This window comes from Centropristis striata, chromosome 7 (genome assembly GCF_030273125.1).
Source record: "Centropristis striata isolate RG_2023a ecotype Rhode Island chromosome 7, C.striata_1.0, whole genome shotgun sequence".
Classification (NCBI taxonomy): Eukaryota; Metazoa; Chordata; class Actinopteri; order Perciformes; family Serranidae; genus Centropristis; species Centropristis striata.
In genome coordinates, this window is record NC_081523.1 from 37,759,925 (window position 1) to 37,776,215 (window position 16,291).

The 16,291-nt window shown below is 34.4% G+C and overlaps 1 protein-coding gene across 1 annotated transcript in view; it reads right to left on the reverse strand.

The window, feature by feature from the left end:
• The window catches only part of arid3c (AT rich interactive domain 3C (BRIGHT-like)), a 125,982-nt gene extending 123,858 nt beyond the window's left edge, over positions 1-2,124 (reverse strand). Inside the window, exons 1-2 of the mRNA XM_059336425.1 lie at positions 1,874-2,124; positions 920-1,570 (exon numbers count right to left, since the gene is read on the reverse strand). Of these exons, the coding sequence (XP_059192408.1) occupies positions 920-1,570; positions 1,874-1,912 (690 nt within the window). The 5' untranslated portion in view covers positions 1,913-2,124. The remainder of the gene's footprint in view (positions 1-919; positions 1,571-1,873) is intronic.
• Between the last annotated feature and the right edge of the window lie 14,167 nt (positions 2,125-16,291).

Below are 16,291 nucleotides of genomic sequence, written 5' to 3' on the forward strand. Positions count from 1 at the left end.
TAGCTAAATTAATTATTATTGATTAATAAAACCATTAGTCACAGTGTATAAAACGCTGCCTTGTTAGAAAGCCCCATTCTGACTAAGATCTGGTCTGAAACTTTGAACAGCAGCATCTTCATGTCAGTTAAAACTCATTTACAGTTTGACTCTTCATACAACATGTCTGTCTCCAGAAAGTAAAGTAGCCTCCAGATACATCAGCTGATGTTGTCAACCATTAAACCTCTACAGTCCAGGAGATTTTGGTTCAAATTGATCAACTTCCTCTGCATTAATTCCTGTCTCTGTTCAGCATCTTTCAGTCTGTCCTTACATCACATGCATGGCTCCTTTTTCTCCACACAAACTTGGCTATCAGTCAGAATTTTCATTTTATTTTAATTAACAAAGTATAAAGCTGCCAGGAACCCAAAATACAAACAAAAGACACAGGTTTCTATGGAAATATACCATTTTTTACCATTTATACACACAGAAACAGCAGTTTTAATAATAAATAATAAAACTACAAAACAGTCTATTTGCATGTAAATTAAAAATAGTAATAGTTTTCATTGTAGAAAGAAAATTGGTGTGAAAATGGTCTAGAAACATAAATTTCACACTGTGAAAGCTCCTATGATTGCACTTTAACTGGCTTTCTCAGCTTGTCTACATATCATATAAAAATAAAGTTATCACTGTAAATAAAACGTGTATTTTGAATAAATAGATGGACTCCAGAGGGTGTTCTAATGAGCAACAATATGGCACTATAGGCTGCAGAAAATTGCGCAAAAAAAAGTTTCCAATTCCAAAAGTCTTTCAAAATATCAGAGATTTTGTTAGAAATAATGACAACTAATGAAAATGAGGCTGACTGAGTGATTATTATAGTTGAGCTCCAGAGAAACAGCGCAGTAAAAGGTGCTCCTACCTGTTTGAATTGCTCCTCATAGGTCCAGTCGTGGTGCTGGGGCTGAGGCTGCGCCGACGGGGACTCCGCGCGCCGGGCCGGGGCGAAGGCCGCCGGGACCCGGGCCATGAGATGCATCGGGGCGCTCTTCAGGGGCAGACAGGCCGCCTGGAGCGAGACCTGCCGGTGCTGGAAGTGGTTCAACTCGACCTCGTCTTCGCCCTCCTCCTCTTCATCCAGGATCTCCTGCTCGTCCAGGTCATCTCCCTCCTCGTCCCGCTCCTTGTCGTCGCTGCCCGGTCTGCTGGAGGAGTTCCCGTCCTCGTCGGCTCTGCGGACCTCCATGTGTGGCAGCGTTACTCCGTGGGACGAGTTGGCCACCCCGGCGGCCAGGGCGCCCCGCATCGCCGCCTGGTAGTGGCGGAACGCCAGGGCTTGTTGGTGGATCTGGGACTCCACCATGGAGCGGAGGTCTTTCTCCGTCTCCGCCTGCCGGAGCTTCTCCTCCAGGGCCAGCCGCGCCGCCTGCTGCCGCTGTAGGTTCTCCATGACCGCTTCGAGCTTCATGCCTCCACTGGCGGGCTGGTGGGACTGTGCGCCGGGGAACGGGCTATGCGTGGAGGCGGAGGGAGCCTGGAGGGGCAGGCTGCTGGCGGACGAGAAGGAGCCTTGCTGCGGGGGGACCAGAGGATGTAACGATTACCACTTTATCAGATTAAAACACATTGCAATTAACCTCAGAACACACAGTGACACGGTGTTGCTGTCTGACTTTTAATGCCAAATAATGCGCATTAAATATTTGACAAACTTGTGCCAAACCGTGCCAAAACGCATTTAAAGTGTCCAAATACAAAGTTTATAAGTGCCTTACGTTATTAGTAAAATGCTAAGTGCATTTGAAAAAGTGGATAAGCATTAACTGTCAAGTATTTAAGTCTAATAATCCAATAGAAATAAAGCCTGGACGCTTACCAAAGCAGATTTAGTTGCTATACTTGCGTTATCAACCATGCTTCTGTCCGTCAGATGAGCCGAAATATTATCAAGCGGATCACAAGAGTCTTCCTTCAGTCCTGGTGACGTTCCGCATTCAACATCCAGATATGTAGGTCTCGATAGCGGGCTGAATAAATACTTGAAATTAGTTTGGTGTTGAATGGTGGAGCCCCGAGCTGCTTTGGCAACAAGTGGCAACTGTAGTGAGAATGACCTCTGGAGGCAGAGATCAGCCCCCTGCTCCATCTGCCAGCTCCACGTCAATACTCATGTCTGCTGCTGCTGCCCCTCAATGAGACACCACCATGGAGCACATAGGCTCAATAAACATAATGTTATTAGATCAGGATATTAATCTTTCTTTTTGGGATTGTTTAAATGCAGTTGCCATAAAACATGGAAACAAGTTTTGTTTCTTTTTTTTTTTTTTACTTTGTCAAGCTGAGTATGTAGACAGTTTATTAATAAATATAAGTTATATCTTTCCTATCATGCTACATGCCATTTTATTTATTTATTTATTTATTTAAACATTTGTTTATTGATTTTTCAGTGACATAACAAAATCAAGAGATGACATTATGAGAGTCAAAACAGTAAAAATAATAATAATAATAATAATAATACATGAAATAAAATGAAATCAGATAAGGAATAACTAATAGTAAGAAGAATTACCACAAAAAAAAGCTACATGTCATTTTATATGGTGATATCATGTATACTGATACATGCTCTAACGTCAAATGAAGAACTTGAATTGTTCTTTTTTATAGTATGCTCCTAATAATAATAATAATAATAATAATAATAATAATAATTATTATTATTATTATTATTATTATTATTATTATTATTGGTAGGCTGCCTCAATGAGATGGAACCATGGAATACATAGGCTTTCAATAAAGATAATGTTATTAGATCAGGATGTTAATCTTTCTTTTTGGGATTGTTTAAAGGCAGTTGCCATAAAACATGGAAACAAGTCTTTGCCAAGCTGAGTATGTAGACAGTTTATTAATAAATATAAGTTATATCTTTCCTATCATGCTACATGTCATTTTATATTGTGATATCCATGTATACTGATACATGCTCTTACGTCAAATGAAAAACTTGAATTGTTCTTTTTTATAGTATGCTCCTCTTATAATAATTATAATAATAATTATTATTATTTTTTTTTATTTTTTTTATTTATTTATTTATTTTTTTTAATTATATAATTATAATAATAATAATTATTATTATTATTATTATAGACTATTTATAAATGGTAAACAGATAGTTTAAAGCACTTTGTAAAGGGTTAATAATTAGTTTATAAACCATCTGTAAACATCACTTAGTTGGTGATGTTTATAGATGGTTTATAAACTAATTATTAACCCTTTACAAAGTGCTGTACATATTTACTCTTTTTCAAAATCATTATTTAAATCATATTTAATCTCTTTCAAAATCATTAACATACTTAATATGGTGTTAAAAATGTTAAAATGAGTGGGTAACTATTATAAACTATTGATAAACTATTAATTATGATTTAATTGTTTGTTAATGGTAAAGTAACTATAAACTTACATTAATATACCACATATTTGTCATTTATAAATTATGTAGTTAGTTAAACATTAATAAATTATGTATTTACCATTCTAAATGTTAGATCAGGATATGAATCTTTATTTTTGGGATTGTTTAAATGCAGTTGCCATAAAACATGGAAACAAGTTTTTTTTGTTTGTTTGTTTTTTTTACTTCACGTCAAGCTGAGTATGTAGACAGTTTATTTGTGAAGTTATATCTTTCCTATCATGCTACATGTCATTTTATTTATTTATTTTTTTAAACATTTGTTTATTGATTTTTCAGTGACATAACAAAATCAAGAGATGACATTATGAGAGTCAAAACAGTGCCAAGTGTAACAAGTAAAAAAATAATAAAAATAAAACATAAAATAAAATGAAATCAGATAAGGAATAACTAATAGTAAGAAGAATTACCCCACCTATTAGTTATAATAATAATAATAATAATAATAAATATATAATAATTGTTTATTAATGGTAAAGTAACTATAAACTTTACATTAATATACCATCTATTTGTCATTTATAAATTATGTAGTTAGTTAAACATTAATAAATTATGTATTTACCATCCTAAATGGCCTATATACGGTTCATAAATGATGATTAAACATTAATAAACTATCTGTTTACCATTTATAAATGATGGTTATTGTAAAGTGTTACCTTATTATTTATCTATGCTTATTTTTTTATCCATACGATATACAGAATTTCAATGATTTAGTAATATTTACTTATACATCATGCCATTAAAGCCATTTAAATTGAATTGATTTCTAATTGTTCTTTCATATTTTACATTAGATTGATGTCCATTGTTATCTGTGTATTCCTGTGATGTATGTCTCATATCTGCAATGCATATTTTAATCCACATTATAGTTAATAATGAAAGTAGAAACTGAAGCGTCAGAGTCTGTTTCTGACTAATCCTGCCTGACAAATCAAGACACTTTAACACACTGATGCAGTCATATAAATCCCAATATGACCATCACATCTAGGGCTGCAACTAATCTGTCGATTATTCAAACGATTAATCGATTAGTTGTTTGATTAATAAAATGTATAAAAATATCAATCAGTGTTTCCCAAACCACAAGATGACGTCATCAAATCTCTTGTTTTGTCCACAAACCAAAGAGATATTCAGTTTATTGTCATAAAGGAACAAAGAAACCAGAAATATTCACATTGAAGAAGCTGAAATCGGAGAATTTGGATTTATTGTCTTTAAAAAACTGCTCAAACCAATTATTAGATTATCAAAATAGTTGACGATTATTTATTTTTTCTGTAACATATGTTTTGCTGCTGAGCCTGCACACAACATGCACAGCTCAGCTTTTCTGTTCCCTTTTTTTTAGACAAAGAAGTATATTATGGGAAAGAGGAAGTCAATCATTAGTTAATCAAAATAGTTGATGATTAATTGAATAATTGATTATTGTTCGATTAATCGAATAATTGTTGCAGCTCTAATAATTTTACATCTTTTCTTGGATAATTTTACATCTTTTTTTGGGTAATTTTACATCTTTTTGGGGTCATTTTACATCTTTTTTTGGGTAATTTTACATCTTTTTGGGGTCATTTTACATCTTTTTTTGGGTAAATTTACATCTTTTTGGGGTCATTTTTAGAGCTGCAACTAACGATTATTTTCGTTATGGATTAATCTGTCGATTATTCAAACGATTAATCAATGAGTTCTTTGGTTAATAAAATGTATAAAAATATCAATCAGTGTTTCCCAAACCACAAGATGACGTCCTCAAATCTCTTGTTTTGTCCACAAACCAAAGAGATATTCAGTTTATTGTCATAAAGGAACAAAGAAACCAGAAATATTCACATTGAAGAAGCTGAAATCAGAGAATTTGGACTTTAAAAAACTGCTCAAACCAATTATTAGATTATCGAAATAGTTGACGATTAATTTAATAATCGATTATTGTTCGATTAATCACATAATTGTTGCAGCTCTAATTACATCACAACAGCTCATACTAGAGATAAGAGATAACAGGCAGGCTACAGGATGGACCAGTTGCTACTGTAACAGAAGCCAGCCCTGCTGGGACCTTTCACCTGGATGTTCAGTGCTATCTGGAGCTCACAACCCTCATGTTAGACCTCATGTCTGCTCACAGATGGAGAGAAAAAGGACACCTGTCCTGCAGACAGCCACTGTGAGATTACACCTGGACTACAGCACCGTTACTGCTCTTCATTATGAGATATCTCAGAAAATGCTGCTCAGCATTATAAAAACAGAAATACATAGAGTCACTCTTCTGTTTGGCCTTTCCTGTGGTGTGTCAACCCTCTATTTATTGAAAATTCACATGTTTTATTTACAGTAATAACTTTATTTATATATGATATGTAGACAAGCTGAGAAAGCCAGTTAAAGTTCAATCATAGGAGCTTTCACAGTGTGCCATTTATGTTTCTAGACCATTTTTAAAATGTGAATTTTCTTTCTACAATGAAAACTATTACTATTTTTTATTTATATGCAAATAGACTGTTTTGTAGTTTGTTTGTTTTTTCTGCTGTTTTTGTGTGTATAAATGGCAAAAAAAAAAAAGAAGGTACATTTCCATAGACACCTTTTGTCTTTTGTTTGTATTTTGGGTTCCTGGCAGCTTTATAGTTTGTTAATTAAAATAAAATGAAAAATCTGACTGAAAAAGGAGCCATGCATGTGATGTAAGGACAGACTGAAAGATGCTAAACAGAGACAGAAATAATGCAGAGGAAGTTGATAAATTTGAACCAAAATCTCCTGGACTTCAGAGGGTTAATGAGTGTGTGTGTGTGTGTGTGTGTGTGTGTGTGTGTGTGTGTGTAGAGACGGGATATGACTGTCATTAACTTCCATTGTAGCGAAATCCGTGTCAGTTTCACGGAAATTTGAGTGATTCTGTGGCTACATCGAGTTAAGCAAATCCGTGGCTATTTCACGGATTCCTCTGAGGCCATGTTGACCATACATAACTGCATCTGAGATACACGACCCTCCACCTTCAACCGTCCCCCCTTATCAAAGTGGGATGATTCAAGGTGGGTTCTCATGTGGAGGTCCAAAACAAGTCTCTTTAACCTGTTTTGTGAGGTCTGTAGCCTTCAAATTCAATGTGACGTCATTATACCATGAGCCACATGCATAATCAAAATACGGTTGAATTAAGGCTCCTGACAAAATGACCATTGTTTATCTATCCAGAAATTTTGAAATTCTGGCCAGAAAGCAAAGCACTTTTATTCATATATTCACTTTTTTAATGTTCTTTAAAATGTCCATGTCTGCATGCAGTGTAAACATCTTTTCTGTGAACGCTGCAATATGCAGCCATTTAAAGTGACCCTACAATTACAGTTGACTGTGATGTAGGACGTATCATCTGGCTGAAGCAGATCAATGATCATGAGGGTCAGCATTGGTTTGGTTTCTATTCTGTGAGAGAACAGCTGCTTCTTCTGGGGACTCAGGCCAGATCTGGATATCAGAGAAGCTGTTGAGCTTCAAGAGTTTTACTGAACATCAACCTGAGCTCTGCTGGCTGTTTGCTCCTTCATCCAGTGATCTGTTACTTGTTCAATAAAACTGTATTTATTTGAACCCTTTGGAGTTTTTGGCTAATTTGTCGGTTTTTGACTCTTTTTCATTCTGCCTGTATATTACACTTAAAAAATGTTTACCATGCCATGTTGGTATCATTTTTTTTCAGCACAATCTCAGCTATATGACATTTATTCTGACTTACTGGATAAACATTTTGAACACAAAAATAACCAAAAAAACACACATTAATACACACAAAAATTACAAACAAAATGACAAAAAACACACAAAAAAACCCACAACAAATTACAAGAAAACACATATAAAAACACAGAAAAACACACAAAAAGAAGACACAAAAAAAACACACAAATAAAACACACAAAAAATCACGCAAAATATTGCATTAAAAAGGAATGAATGCAAACTGCAAAATTTGAAAAACCTCTGCAAAACTGTGTTTCATGTTTCTCTTTGTCAAGATGGTTTTTACCTTGGCTGGGAAAAGGGTTGATGCATTAAATTGGACATGGAAACTTCTAGAAAAGCCAAAACTTTAGAGTTCAGCTGACAGCAGGGAAACATGCTGCTTCGTTTTTACGTTGTGTCGTCATGAAGAAGTCGTGCTCTGGTGCTTTGGTGGACTCCAGAGGGTTAATGAAGACATTTATAAAATACATTTCTGACGATTTTTGAGTAAATACTAACAACATTGAATAATACATTAGTTTTAAACACAATTTTGGCTTCATTATACTTCTTCTCAGTAAATAATTACATCATGAAATGAAAGACAGGCAGGTCTAGAGTCTGCTAACACAAGAAACTCTTCAAAAGTAGATGTGATCTTTTCCTCTCTACATGTAACTGAATGACATCAGTCTGAGCTTTAAGCACCGAGGCTTTTATTTAGAATGTATTTAACTCAGAAATGTTATCTGTTGTTAACTATATCTGTATATCTGTGCTTTACAACAAAGGGAAATGAACAGCTAATTTAATTTATTTTCCCCTGAGTTTTATTTTCAGTGATTGCTGTTCTATTTCTTGTAAAGTTAATGTAGTAAAAGTTAAAAGTAATGAATCGTTAAAAAAATAGAGGGGAAAAAAAGTCCTTCAGTTTGCTGTGTTAGTTTTCAGTGCACCGCAGTAAAAACAAATGTACGAAGAATAATGTACTGCTGTCATTTACACTCTGTAGAGCAGGGGTCTCCAACTCAAATTACCTGGGGGCCGCTGGAGGCAGTATCACAATGACCAAAAAAAGACACAAAATTACTAAAAAAAACAAACAAACACAAAATGACCTAAAAAAGACACAAAATTACAAAAAAAAAAATACACAAAATGACACAAAATTACCAAAAAAAGACACAGAATTACCCAAAAAAGACACAAAATTATTTTTTAAAAAGACACAAAATTGCCCCAAAAAAAGACACAAAATGACCCAGAAAAATCACAAAATTACCAAAAAATACACAAAATGACAGAAAAAAACCTAAATTACGTTAAAAAAAGACACAAAATTATTTTAAAAAATGCACAAAATGACAAAACAAAGACACAAAATGACAAAAAAATACACAAAATTACCAAAAAAGACAGAATTACCAAAAAAGACACAGAATAACCAAAAAAAGACACAAAATGACAAAAAAATACACAAAATTACCAAAAAAGACAGAATTACCAAAAAAGACACAGAATAACCAAAAAAAGACACAAAATTATTTTTAAAAAGACACAAAATTACAAAAAAGACACAAAATGACCCAGAAAAATCACAAAATTACCAAAAAAGACACAAAATGACAGAAAAAAAACTAAATGATGTAAAAAAAAAAAGACACAAAATTATTTAAAAAGACATAAAATGACAAAACAAAGACACAAAATGACAAAAAATATACACAAAAATACAAAAAAGGCACAGAACTACCAAAAAAAAGACACAAAATTATTTTTCTTGAAAGACACAAAATTACCAAAAAAAGACACAAAATTACAAAAAAAAAGTAATTAAAGGGACCTTCCACACACAACACAGTAAAGTGCCATTCATATAAAACCCACATTAAACTTTCATATCAAGGTGGGGGCCACAAAATATCGTCACGAGGGCCGCGAGTTTGAGACCCATGGTGTAGAGTGACAGAGTTCAGGATTTGACTCTGGTGTAATCATCAAGCAGGACAGTCAGTCTCATTAGTTTAGGTGTTCTTGGTTTATACTGTATTATGTTATCACGTATTATGTAAGAATCCATTGAAGAGGACCTTGCATTACAGTTCTAACTGTTGTCGATATGTGCTGAAAACCACAAAACAGTGATGTTTTACATGTTTTAAACTCGTACTTCTCAGCAAAGGGTTGAAGAAGGAAAAGAGTGAAAGGGATCTGATGATGTAATTATCAGATGAAGAGGAGGAGGAGGAGGAGGAGGAAATGTGTTGTGCGTCCTGCATTAACTTACTGCAAAACATAGAACACATCTTTTCAGGCACACTCCAAACTGCTGCATTTGAAGAATAAGAAGTAGCCTTTCATACAAACAATAACTTGTAAGAGAATATACCACATCTGGAAAGAGTGAACAGTATTTTATATTTGGCACACAGACAAAAGCTTGGTTGTTAAATAACACCAAAGATTTGTCCAAAATTAAGCATACAGTACAAAGTGTTGATAACCGGTTGGACTGGTGTTACGTTTTTCATTTAAATAACCATTTGACTGGGAAATAACTTGAACCCTGATGGGTTCAGATTATTTAAAGTCATTATCAATTCACTGCATTTATGTTTCAAGTTTTCCTCCTTCCTTTTTATTTGATAGAAGGATTCTATCCAATTTCTTTTTTTCTCTATATAAATGGTCATCATTTGGTTTGATTCCACAAAGTTGATCTATTTCTATACATAGGCTCGCAATTTAATGTTGGAGCCGTCCTAGAGTGTGGGCAGGCATTCACTGACACAGTGTGCTGTACAACATTGCCACCTTGTGGAGGTTCAGATTACATGAAGAGATCAGATGAATGGATGAATTAACCCTCTGGAGTCTCCAAAAGCTCCAAATAATCCAGACTTCTTCATCATCCAGACTAGAAAACAAAGCAGCGTGGAGCCCTACTGTAAATTTACCTCTAAAGTTCTGGCTGTAAACTCCATGAGGCCAGTTTCAGTTTGATGATGATATACCAAGTAAAACTGGAGACAAGCTCAAATATATTTAGTATAAAATGATAGAACTGGATGTAACCCTCTTATATGTTAGATTTGACACCTTTGTTCACATTTGCAACATTTAAAATTCGTTATTTAGCATGATAGCGTTTTAAAAGTAAGAAAAAAGGTTCAAAATCACATTTTATGTTGGACTAAAGGACTAAAAAAAGACACAAAATGACTTAAAAAAAACCCACAAAATGACAAAAAAGACACAAAATGACAAAAAAAAGGACACAAAATAACTAAAAAAAGACACAACAAAAGACACAAAATGACAAAAAAAGAAACAAAAAAGACACAAAAATAAACAGTATGACCAAGAAAGCCACAAAAATACTTACAAAGACACAAAATTACCAAAAAAGACACAAAATTACCAAAAAAAGACTAAAAAAAAGACACAAAATGACCAGAAAAGACACAAAAAGTCTAAAAAATGACCAAAATTGTTACGCTAAACACACAAGACACAAATATATGTTATATTTGACACCTTTGTTCACATTTGCAACATTTAAAATTCTTTATTGAGCATGATAGTGTTTTGAAAGTTAAAAAAAAGACTCAAAATCATATTTTATGTTGGACTAAAGGACTAAAAAAGACACAAAATGACCAAAAAAAGACACAAAATGACTAAAAATAGACACAAACTGACTTAAAAAAAAGACACAAAATGACAAAAAAAATACACAAAATAACAAATAAAAGACACAAAATTGTGACGCTAAACATCATATTGTGTACATGGACAGCTGCTATCAGTACTGTATGATTTCCTCACCATCAACCCTGTTTTACACATAATGAAACAAGTCAAGCCTCTCCTTTCTCATCTGAATAAATCTGCAAATAACACATTTTAAGCTAATTATAATAAGGTTGCATTGAATATCTTTTCAATGGATGTTTGCCTTACACCTTTTCCTGCTGTCCTTCATACATATACTTCCTCAATAAGACAAAGGAGAAACCCAATAAACATTCAATCCAACACATGGCTTTGAGAGAATGGATTTATTGGGGTGGGGGAGAGAGAAGAGGTAGATAGGAGAGAGAAAAGCAGGGGTCAATAATGATGATCAGCGATATTGACCAGCTGGTTGGATATGGAAACATAAAAACACTGGTCTGATAGATAGGATGGGCTGAGTATGCAAGTGTAATCTGACTCATGGCCGGTCCCATTTTCTGCTGAATTCAGTTCAACAGACCATGTGAAGACATCATTTTTTCCCGTTTTTTTTTTTAATCCAACAACCTCAGAATGTTACACAGAAAAACAAACAAAAAATACAAAAGAACAACAAAAAATTTCAAAAAACACAGAAAAAGAGACACCAAAAAATGAAGAAAAAAAACCCCACACAATAAACATAAAACACAAAAGATTGCATTAAAAAAATGAATGAATGAAACTGCAAAATTTAAAAAAAAACCTCTGCAAACCTTCAGTAAAACCATGTTTGTCTTCGTCAAGATGGTTTTTACCTTCGCTGGGAAAAGGGTTCATGCATTAAATTGGACATGGAAACTTCCAGAACAGCCAAAACTTTAGAGTTCAGCTGACAGCAGGGAAACATGCTGCTTCGTTTTTACGTTGCGTCGTCATGAAGAAGTCGCACAAAATAACAAAAAAAGACACACAATTACAAAAAAAGACACAAAATGATCCAAAAAAGTCACAAAATGACCAAAAAAGACACAAAATTACTAAAAAAGAGACACAAAATGATCCAAATAGACACAAAATGACAGAAAAAAACTAAATTACGTATAAAAAAAAAGAATACTGAATAAATGATGAGACAATGACAATGACAAGGTATCAAATCAATCAAATCAAAATTACTTTATTTATCCCCGAGGGTAAATTCAGTTAGTTCTTTAGACCAGTCTGTCCAACCGCCTTCATCTCTGTGTGTGATGCTGCCTCCCCAGCAGACTGCAGCATAAAACAACACACTACCACCACAGACTGATAAAACATCTGCAGCATCTTACTACAGATGTCCAGAGATCTGAGCTTCAAGAAGAAAAAGAGGCGGCTCTGCCCCTTATTGTAGAGAGTGTCTGTGTTTAGGGACCAGTCCAACTTATTATCCAGGTATACGACTAGATACTTAGAACTTGGCCACCTCCATGTCCACCTCACAGGTATTCACTGGCTGAAGGGGGGCCTGAACCTGAGGAAATCTCTGATCATTTCCTTAGTCTTTGAGGTGTTCAGTAGGAGATAGTTCTTGTGACTCCAGTCACTGAAGGCTTTTAGCAGGTCCCTATATTCAGATTCCTGTCCATTCCTGATACACGCCACAATAGCAGTGTTGTCGGAGTACTTCTGGATGTGGCAGGACTCACAGTTGTATTTGAAGTCCGCTGTGTACAGTGTGAACAGGAATGGAGCCAGAACAGTGCCTTGTGGAGCCCCTGTGCTGCTCATTAATGTCCCTTTTTCTGAAAAAGGGTCCTATGCTCCCCGGTATGTATTGCTACAGGGGAACATAGGACCCTTTTGGGAAAACCGGGGAACATAAGGATGACCCCCTTAACACAGCCTAAGCTCTAAGCAAACAGCAGTCCATTGCATGTTGCAATGGACTGCTGACACAAATATATGTTATGTTTGCAACCTTTGTTCACATTTGCAACATTTAAAATTCTTTATTGAGCATGATAGTGTTTTGAAAGTTTAGAAAAGACTCAAAATCACATTTTATGTTGGACTAAAAGGACTAAAAAAAAACAAGGACTAAAAAAAGACACAAAATGACTAAAAAAAAGACACAAAATGACTAAAAAAGACACAAAAAGACACAAAATGACAAAAAAAAAGACACAAAATGACAAAAAAAAAGAAACAAAATGACTAAAAAAAGACACAAAAAGACACAAAATGACTAAAAATGACACAGACACAAAAAGACACAAAAATACAAAAGATGACAAAAAAGGACGCAAAATAACTAAAAAAGACACAACCAAAGACATAAAATTACCAAATAAGACACATGTTTTTATTGACTTGGTAGTTTTCAGACAGCTTGCTCACCTGAATCCACTTCCTCTTCCTTCCATGTGTCTAATCTCTCCATATAGTTGGGGGTTATTGGCGATGTGGAGTGGCGGCTCTTGAGACAAATTCTCAGCAAGTTCCAGATGAAGGGTTATTGAGCGAGCCCACACGCCTTGAGCCATGGAGAGGTTGACCCCTCCATCCTGTCAATGATTAACCTCCAGGGATTGTTGACCAAATCGCCGGGTGCAATCAATGGCTTCACAACTGTCACACACTGACCACTTCCACTAATGACAACTCACTAATTAGTTGCTTGACACTGCAAGGGCATCAACTCTTCAATAATTTATTTAGCCCTTTTTATATTCAGAGAGGTATTATGACTGTGTCCTGTGGTCTAACTGTCTACACAGCAAAAAAGGTGTTTAGTCTAAAAACAAGATAAAAACAGTAAATCTGAGGGAAATGATCTTGCTGCATGGACAGATAATTTACCGTGACAAGATTTCTTAAATTAAGATTGTTCAATCTAGAAATAAGCATGTTGGACACTTAACATAAGAAATTATCTCTTAAAACAAGATAAATTATCTAATACTTCTATATCTAAGGGTTTTTTTTTTTAAATCTTGGTACACTGTAAAAAATGTTTGTAGAAATTACAGTAAAACACTGTCAAATTGCATCAGGAATGGGGCATAAAATAAAAAATTGTGTATCACCGTAGTAGGCACTTTTAATTACCGTAAATCAAGGAATAGCACAATTTTTACTTTTACTGTCATGAACTGTAGGAAACGCAAAGTTTTGCTGTAAAAATATAACATTTTCATGTAAAGTTAATGGAGATTTGCCATGATGTGTGAATGAATGACACAATTACCTTAAAAATAACGAGCATATTCAGTCTAAATTAGTTTTTGCTGATATTTAAATTTACAGTAGAAAACCCCCTCACTGTATTTTTTACGGTGAAGTTCTGGCAACCACAGCTGCCGGTAATTTACCGTAAATTTAACAGATTATTTTTTTACAGTGTAAGACAAAAATCATTTTTTAGTGTACTTCTGTTTCTGCTCCTCTCTCTTTGTTCCAGCAAACATGGAGCTGAATTTAGTCCCAATTTCCAAGATTCACAACTTCAGATGAGCTCATGTGTGTTGCATTCTTCCACTTGAACACAACCTACACTAACTAACACACAAAACAACATATTTTCCACTCTTACAAGACTATAATTACAAGGTTAGTTAGTCAAGTTAAGTTTTTATTTACAAACAGAATCCTATCTACCAATACGGAAGACTGTAATTACCATAATTCTCTTAATCCAATCCACTTTATTTATAGAGCACAATTTTAGCAACCACAAGGTTTCCAAAGTGCTGCACAACAATAAATAGATAACACAATACAAAGAGATGTAGAAAACAATAGAACAGTAAAATAAAGATAAAATAAATTAAATTCCGTGGAATAGCCACGGAATCACTCAAATTTCTGTGAAACTGACACGGATTTCGCTACAATGCAAGTCAATATCTTTTCCTATTGGTTTGTTCCAAGTCATGTGACTTTCAAGGTCCCGGCAGTCAGAACAAAAAACATGGCGGACAGTTCTCTCATTTTTAGTGAAAAAATCAATATTTTGACTTAGTTTCTGCATAAAAATGGATTTTGATCACATTTCTAGCGAGAAATATATGTTTTATTTTCTAAATATTCACTCAGTGAATGTACAAAATCACTTTGTATGTTGGAATAGCCACAGGATATGACTGTCATTAACTTGCATTGTAGCGAAATCCGTGTCAGTTTCACGGAAATTTGAGTGATTCCGGTGGCTATTCCACGGATTTTGAGTTAATTATTTAAACAGCATTTGTATAATGATGATAATGATAATTCCTCAAGTTTTGCTGGCAATGAAACAGGAAGAGAAATGTTGAAGAGTTGGAAGATCCTGTGAGAAGACTCATGGATTTGTTCTCAAAAACAATTTGACATTTTTACACTTGTGCATGAGCCACTATTGAAATCTGTAATTTGCATCATTTTCAGTTAAAGGTTAAGTAAAATAGTGAAAATCTAAAATAATAACAGTCAAAACAATTTCATGAATATGAGTATCAAGCTCATACATTAGTGTACAGCTGGTTAACAGGAGTGTGACTGCCCTCTAGAGGCTCTCAGTGTTTAACCTGCAGAGCTTAAGGGCCATAATGCACAGAGAAAGAGGTGATTAGTAATTATTATAAAACTCATATACAGATAGAAGTATAGATGTAGCTATAACCTGCATGAGTCTTGGACTGCATGTAAAATAAATTAAAATTAAATAATACTTCTCCCCATAGCAAAGCAAAATTGAAGATGAGATCTCCTTTATGTCACATTTACATCTCCTAGACATAAATGAGCACTAATCGAGACCAAACTGGTTTTCTCATTCTTCTCAAATGTCTCTCCTGAGAAATAAGTCTCAAGGTGAGCAATGTGCAAGTTCTCTAAATTCTCTCACAGTTGTCTCTTTTCTTGATCTCACTTAAATGACAAATGAGACATATTGTGCCACTTTCAAATATGTCTCAATTTGATATCCTTAGCTGGAAACACTATCTCAGTAATGTCTCAGTGAGAAATATACATGGTTCTGTCTCTCACTGCTCACTATTTGAGTTCTCAGATTCTCTTACAGCGGTCTCTTTTCTAGCGTCTCAGCAAAAAGAAAAATGAGAGCAGGGCAAGCTCCCAAATGATGACACATTATACCTCAATCATATCTCAGTTTATCTCGTGCCAAAATTTTAGAAAATAAGTTATCAATACAGGCAAATAATTTTTTGAGATATATGGTTTATTTACATTATGTTCAACTTACAACTTACTTATTTCTTACACAAGTCATATAATTCCTTAATTACAATTTTGAGTTCCAAAACTTGACCCATTAACACAAACAGCCATGAT